Source organism: Microtus ochrogaster, linkage group LG1 (genome assembly GCF_000317375.1).
Source record: "Microtus ochrogaster isolate Prairie Vole_2 linkage group LG1, MicOch1.0, whole genome shotgun sequence".
In the NCBI taxonomy this organism is placed as follows: Eukaryota; Metazoa; Chordata; class Mammalia; order Rodentia; family Cricetidae; genus Microtus; species Microtus ochrogaster.
This window is the reverse complement of record NC_022027.1, coordinates 36,832,107-36,840,457: the sequence shown is the minus strand read 5'-3', so window position 1 is coordinate 36,840,457 and position 8,351 is coordinate 36,832,107. Positions and strand designations below refer to the sequence as shown.

Below are 8,351 nucleotides of genomic sequence, written 5' to 3'. Positions count from 1 at the left end.
TAGCACCCAACTTGAAAAGATGGGACATATTTTTGCCAACTTTACTTTTTTCAATAACATAGAGAAAAGGAACTTGAGTCATTATTATAAACACACTTTTAAAAAAAGAAATAGCAGCTTTTTCTAAGTGACAATTACATGGTCATTCTGAATAAAAACATTCAACTATTGATGTGTGAAAGACTTATAAATTAACAAGAAATGAGAAGAAAATTCTTATCTATTTCTTTCTTGATACATTACTATATAATTAACAGCATAATAGAGCAAAAATATTCAATGTAACCAGCTGTGCTATAGCATTGAGATAAAATGATGACTTATTTGAGCTATCAAATTTCAAATAAAGCTACCATTACGATTCTGTTCATTTGTTCATTATTATCTCCATCGTCATCATATTGTCCTTACTTCTTATTTACACTGAGGTTAAACATCTGGCAAAACTTAAACAAAGATTGTTTATTATCACATTTAGTTTTCCCTCCTAATTTTTAGCAAGAACAAAATGAGACAGAGATATTTTCTACTATGCAACATTGTATACCTACTAAGACTCTAACACCTGACACTCTTTGCCATCTAATGTACCATACAGCCAAAACATTTTCCAAAGGCAAATGTTTCTCATTGTGCTTCTGAAAACTCACTTCAATAGACATACAAATATCTTTCACTTCCACATAGAATTCAAATAGCAGACATGCAAATGTGTAAGTGCTCAACCCATTTTAACAGCTCCACTTTAACATGAGATGTGAAAGTTGTATCACATTTTACTACACAGAGGTTAGAATTGTTTTATAAACAGAGTTAAGGGTGTTTTGCATTATTTTTGAAAACTTCCAAAATGAATAATTCTAGACACACTTAAGTTCTAATAAAATATTTCTGTGTAAATTGTACAACGATTCCATTACTTTAGAATGCTGAGTTGATTAATAAAATACAGGAATTAAAAACCATGCATATTACAGTTTTCAAATGCTGGAAATTAGTATCTTTACATTTTGCATATCATTATTACATTTCAGGGAGATCATTTATTTTTGTCAGACCCATACTAGTGAATGGCATGATTAGATATAAATTATGATTGATAAACATAGTAACTGAATGACTTCAAATAGAACCAGTCAGTTCAGAGCAATTCCCTGTCATACCGTCTTACAATACAATTACATATCATTTTACAAATCAGTTGCGTGTATGAGGATTATGGAATCTATTCTTTAGATTTGGGAGCCGGTGGGTAAGAAAATGAATCCACAGGAAAAGAATTCGCACCACTGGAATTTGCCAAGTCCGATGCTGAGTGACAGACTCACTACATTTTACGAGAGCAGGCTCCTCTCCCTCATCCACTTCTCACATTTATAGATGAGATTGACACTTTCCAATGGTGACATGTCCAGTGGTGAACAAATATTTTAGAAAGGCATTCTTTCCTCTCTGGGGGGCAGAGCACGTATAATTTAAAAGTCTATCTGTTCTAAAATCATATTGACATTCTTTAGAAACTCTCAACCAAATTTAGGTGTGGATGAAAGCTGTGTGACCATACAACATTTCTCTGAATTACTTTCCCAATGTAACACTTGAATTGTAAAGGAAAAAAGTAAATTTGATTAAAAATAATTTATATTCTATTTTGAGAAAGCGAAAATCATCACTCCAACTGCTAGCCACTTATGTATAAGTGACCTACCAATAATCTCTGAACATACAGAGTTATCAAAACAATATATTGTGTGGATTGTGTTTATAGCCATATAGTTGTGGCTAGTACAAGCTCTAACATGTGCATTTGTAAGCTTTTGTTGTTATAAAGTTCTCTAAATTATTTTATTATTAATATTTAAATAAATTTTCAAAAGTCAGTAGAGTATAATAAAATTTTCAATTATTTTGTTGGATAGGAATTAGTTTTAATGATCTTATGTTTTTTAATTGTATAAATGCATTTTTTAATGATGATATCTATCTGCGACTTTTAACTAGACAGTATTACACTGCTCCTTTCAATATTTTCTAAAAATTTAACTAAAGTAATAGAGATTTCTAGAATGCAGTGTGGACTTACAAACGCTTTGTTGTTTTGATCTTTCATTATTCACTAAAAAAGAGAAATGGATGGGGAAGAAAGAGAAAGAGAGAGAGAGAGAAAGAGAGAGAGAGAGAGAGAGAGAGAGAGAGAGAGAGAGAGAGAGAGAGAGAGAAAGTCTGCTTCACAATTGCTTTTCTCATTGGGTTAACACTGAAGAGAAACAAACACAAGAGCAAGGACTAAGGCTAACAAAACCCTGACACCTCTCCTGCAGATCTCGCTCCTCTTACATGCTTTTACCAAGGTAGCACTGAAAGTCCTCTTTTAAATTCTCTGCTCCTCAATTACCACATACTATTCTCCTGATTTTAGAAGTGTAACAACATAAAATATTGTTCATGTCACTATCACGCTCACTTTTTTGAACATTTCAATAAACCGTGTGAACTTTACCTCAAATGACAGCCCTTGACTGGTATAGTATATAAAATGGACTGAAGGAGTATTTTATATTACTTAACCGTCTAATTTCTTAATACTTTTCATTGATTCTTTAAAGTATAATCAAGGTTATGTAATGGTGGGCAGAATGTAATTAAAATGTAAACAAGGAGTTATTACTTACAAAAGAACCTCGAAACAAAAATATGAGTTAAAAAACATCCCCCTCCCCCGCCTCCCTTTGTACTGATGAGACACAATGGCAGTGACTACAAGGAAGAGCACAAAGGGAGACATTGAGTGCCCCCGCCTGGATCCCAACAGAAGCCAGCACACTCAGATAACAGCTCACATAAATGTGCCCTAGTGTCAAAGTTGCTGGAGAAAATGTTTTCTGGAACTACATTTAGGAAGGTTTAATTTCATAGTAGGGCATAAAACTATCGGCTAGAACTTCTTAGTCAGAGATAGTAGAATGTATTTGTAAGAACACAAAGGGATTTCACCTTAGAGGCATTAGCTGTTTAACTAAACTAAATAGTTGCTTTCAAAATGAGAGAAAAACATCGACTTGAACTGGATTTTGTTATACTGTTTCCTATTTCTCTTATTCATATTACAGCATAGAACACCCTTTCCTGTATACTTCCAAAATTAAAACACCATAAAAAGGCAAGCAGAACAATATTATATGCATATTCCAACACACACACACATACATACACACACACACACACACACACACACACACACACACACACAAAATCCAAGTTTAGTCAGTTCCTGGCCATATTATAAATTATACATACAGTATATACACAATCACTATCTAATGTTCTCTAGAAGAGCAACTACAAATAAATCCTATAATACAAAAAGATAAATATACACCCTGTATTCAACTTTTCCTTGACCAAGCAAAATGTTTATAAACTATTTTCTATAACTTAACATGTAATTGCATTTGAAATTACAAACTGCTTTTAAGGAATAATCTAATCATATTGCTCTTCAATACACTATGTAGACAATTAAGACTTGAAGTAAACGTCAGTGAAATGCAGCTTTTCTTAGCCCACACATGGCTTTAAAACTTTTCCTTTCAAGTAGATCCCTGGAAGTTTTGAAAGGGGCTACCTTAACTGTCTGTAAAGGTGCCGTGTCTTGATATATTTCATGGACTAGATTCTGTGGAAGTAATGGGGGAAGGATTGAGTTACTATTTTATTATAGAATGTTTATCTCCATGTTTCCACTCTATGAAGGTTACACTTGTTCATAAAACGAAGACAATAAGAGGAAGATAAGGATATTTTAGTAAAATATTGATTACAAATTCAACGGCTGAGGCAAATGCCTCCAAAGGTTGAGATATCACTCTTTTCCCTTTTCTCCTAGAATTGTTAAAAGAAATCTCAGGGCTGTTTACAAAGTGCAGAGTTGTTCACTTGGAGAAGTGACACACAGAGGTCACACTGGCACCATCCCATTTACCAGCTGCACCTTCATCTCTTGAAGGCTGCTCATGATCTTCTTCTGGTGACCGACCAGAGTCACTCCCAGGCGCCTCAAGTCCCTGCATGAAGAAAGCACACATTGGATGTATGTATTGATTCATTTTGTAGCACACCTCAATATTTCACGCTGGCAAAGGGGCACATGTTTTGTAAGAAGTAACACAAAATAGTGACAATCTTAGACAGTCACAGTCCAGTTTTCAAAGTGTGTTCTAAAACTTAAAAAGTTTATATTTACATTAAAAATGTACACATTTATTCCTGTGGATGAAAACCCTAATTTAAATGGTACATAGTCATGAAAAATAAATGTATATATCTTACCAATCAATTCTAAATACAGTGGGTACATTTTCATTGAACAGCATTGAAAATGTGATCCTAAAACAACATCAAACAGTATTTTTGCTAAAAGAAATGTAAAATGTAATTTAGATTTTAACACCTTATCAATTGAAAGTTGAAGTATTTTGGATTCTGATTCATTCCATGCAACCATCATACATGACAGATAGCCTTACACAATAATCATTCTTATAGTGTTTTTGTAACAAAGTTTGTGTCATTTTATACTTTGGGTTCAAAGTGCCAGTTTCCTCTTCTACCAAATCATACATCAGCTTTTATTTTCTTTTGACATTTAGAGAATTCTGAAGACTATACAAAAATAATTGAATTATACAAAAGAAATCTTAAAATGTTTGTATTTCTAAATTCATTTTATAGAGCACCCAAAACAAGCATAAAAATTTTAAATGCCATTTCATAGACTTTAAAAAGAAATTATTCCTCAAAATGGTTTTTGGACAAATACAATCAATTCACATATTAGGAAAATTTTATGAACTAATTCTAAGAAAAATTAACTTATAATTCATAATTCTAAGTGACCTAGAATTCCTTAGGAAGTCACCTTGCTAAAGACATTGATCTAATAATTTCCACTTTTTGCATTTAGTGTCTTAATTTTAATTTTCTTAGCTATCCAATAGGAGTAAAGACAAAGACAAGATCGTGATAAGTAAAACAGTATTTTCAGGCAACACAAAGTCTCTGCTATGAAGAAGATTGAACACCTTGGCTTCAACCTTGTCAGCCTTGGAAAGAATCATCTACTAAGATTTTTGTAATGCTTGTCCTTTTTACGGTTTCTGAATTTTTTTATGAGAATTTTAGAAGTGAGAAACAACCAAGATATCACTCATACTTATGACAGTAAAATGTTTCTTTTTTTACGATTTGGATATTAACATTAATTACAAGATTTCAGCAAACTATAAAAAATAATAATTACTGATGAGGTATGTAATAAAAACATCAGCAAAATATAGATTCAGTAGAAATGTACTCAGAAACAAAGACACCATTGTTATCACAGTAATAGGTAATAGAGAATTAAAGTACAAATAAAAATAATTTGGTTGTATTTCTTTCAAATTAAATTGGCATGCTCAGGCTTGACATTAGGCTAGGTGAGTCTAAGCCATTAAAGGCTACTCTATTTATTGTAGGTTACTTAACAGCCTTCCTGGCTTCTGTTGAACAGATACTAGAATAAAAGGGGAGACTCCTCATTGTGACAGGGCAAAATTCTTTAGACAGTGATGAGTTCTTAATGGAGACACTCTTCATATTGAAAACCATATCATTAAATGTAAGAATAACCAGTGATGTTTAATAATCATCCAGTTTCTTGGTACTGCAATGTATTTAATGGTAACACATAATTTAACAAATTTTTACCTTATGGACAAAAAAACATAGACTTGGAAAATTTAAAACATTCATCTGTAGAGCACATCAGTAGGCATCTGAGGTAGGACTAAAACCAGAAGCCAAAGTTTTAAATCCAAACTTTAATTTCTCACTGCTTTCAAGGGTGATTTCGGTAAAAAATAAATAAATAATAAGAAAAAGAAAAAGAAAAGAAACACTTAAAGCATAATTGAATATGGAAAATCCCCAAAGAACTGAACACATTTTGTTGTTGTGACTAAAGTTGTATACTGAATCTACATTAAAACATAGTTTGCATTGTTGGGTAACTCTGATCATTCTATATGTTTCATGAAAAATAGTAAAGTGAATGTTTATCGGTGTTTCCTAGCAAAGTATAAATCACAGCCAGGACATAAAGGATTTAATTTTGAGCTTAGAAAAATCAGTTTCTAGTAAAAAAAAATTAATTTGAGTTTAGAAAATCATATTTTAAAATTTATTTTTGTCAAATGTATTGTAAAATTGTAAGTGATACATCCAATTTTCAAGGGCATGTCTTTATTTAAATAGCATATGCGTTTAGGTTACATAATTCAGTAGAAACAACATTTAAAAGATAACAATTACATTTTCTTGCAATGTCTTAAAACCCCAAATGTATTGGTTTTCCAACTCAAATGACATGGACTATTCCATGTAACACTTTATTTTGAAGGGTTTGTCTGTGTATATATGTTTGTGCCACATTGTGACTCTTAGCAGGAATGACATTTAATCATTTGCTTTGCATATTTTTATATATGTAGCTTTGCTAAAGCTGATACAATTATAATTTAGTTGTCCAAAAACTGATTACAAAAAAATTTAAAATGTCAATATATAGAGTACGTTATGCTGAAAAGGGAATGTTTTGAAGAATTTCAATTGGTTACTGAATATTGTTACATAGTTTGTATTTATGAAAGTCAAAATTAATTTCTCTTCTTAAATGTTAGAATTAAAGTTGTATAAAATCATACTTAGCTAGAAACTTTCATACAGATTTTAAGTTAAATTTGTACTAATTTTTCTGGTTAAAAACACATAAAATAGCTTTTCAATATCGGTTTATTATCTGATACTCTCTACACACTCAGGCATATGGTCAGAACACTGAAATTCTTTCCATTCTCCTTGCCTTCTCTTTTCCTTTTTCTCACTTCCTGTCCTTTATTTCACCATGCAAGAAAGCGAAATTACAAAAACGAAGTATTACAGTTTAGAAATTGCTGCAAATAAGTACATCTTTTGTAGAGTTCTGTGGTAATTCTTTAAAACTGATTTGTTCATTAAGACTTATTAAAGTGATATTTAAAGAAACAAATCAATATTATTATATACTTGTAATAAAAATATCTATAATGTCCTTGTTTAATAAAAAAAAAGAGAATAAGTATTTATGCAATTTAAACTGTTCTCAGACAATGCCTTGGAGAATTAAGTTGCTGCTGGAGATAATTATCTGAAGCGTGAATATCTTTCTTCCAATACTGACAAATGCATTAAAATATTGGAAATAGTTTCATCTCACGCATCTGGTTATTTCAAATAGTTTGTTTTATTTTTGTTTTCCTTTATGAGTATATATATGTATATACATATATATTCATATATATAGGTGCATGTGTGTGCACATATACTCACGTGTTCCTGTGTTTGTGCATGTGACATATGTATATCTATACTCAACTCTGTAGACATATATGGTTACCAGAGGCTGACATCTGAGTGTCTTTCTAAATTGCTTATCTAACTTATTTACATTCATTTATTCATTCATTTATTGAACTAGGTCCATCACTGAACCTAGCGTTTGCTTCTGCAGATAGACGGAACAGTGAATACCCTGGGATTGGCCTGTTGCTGATATGCAAAAATTGCTTTAAAAACACTTGCTACCATATATGGCTTTTATGGGGGGGTATTGGGTCTCTGAATTCATGACAGCTCAGAAAGTACTTTAGCCAATAGACATCTCGCAATCATAACAGATTCTATTTTACTGTCTTCTACATATCTAAAGTGGGCAGATTCATAATAATAATTACATTGTGTGTGACAAGGAAATGACTCCACTCTGGTACAGTGACTTTTGGAAGGAAAACATTTTTGATGGTTAAGGATACACTTTTTGTCCTGTTTAACTGTGCATCTAAGACCTGCCATGTTTGAATAGTTTTAGCTATAGCCTCTTTATACACATTACATTGCATTGTTACCTCTTGAAATCCAAACAACACATGAGGATGTTTCTAGTGCTGATACAGCACCCTTACAAGCCGGGAGATGGTGGCGCACACGTTTAATCCCAGCACTCGGGAGGCAGAGGCAGGCAGATCTCTGTGAGTTTGAGACCAGCCTGGTTCTCAGAGCTAGTTCCAGAACAGGCCCCAAAGCCACAGAGAAACCCTGTCTCGAAAAACCAAAAAAAAAAAAAGGAAATCTGTCAAAATAATCCACCATATAAACAAACTGAAAAATAAAAACCACATGATCATCTCATTAGATGTCAAAAAAGTGTTAGAAAAAAAACAACATCTTTTAATGATAACAATCTTGGAGAGAACAGGGACACAAGGAATATGCTA

The 8,351-nt window shown here is 32.2% G+C and overlaps 1 protein-coding gene across 4 annotated transcripts in view; it reads right to left on the bottom strand.

Annotated features, from left to right (window-relative positions):
• Positions 1 to 2,160: 2,160 nt before the first annotated feature.
• The window catches only part of Epha5 (EPH receptor A5), a 289,143-nt gene continuing 282,952 nt past the window's right edge, over positions 2,161 to 8,351 (bottom strand). For all 4 annotated transcript variants that reach the window (XM_005359425.3, XM_005359426.3, XM_013350834.2 and 1 more), the window contains one exon: positions 2,161 to 4,064. In XM_005359425.3, coding sequence (XP_005359482.1) covers positions 3,959 to 4,064 — 106 coding nt within the window. In that variant the 3' untranslated portion in view covers positions 2,161 to 3,958. The remainder of the gene's footprint in view (positions 4,065 to 8,351) is intronic.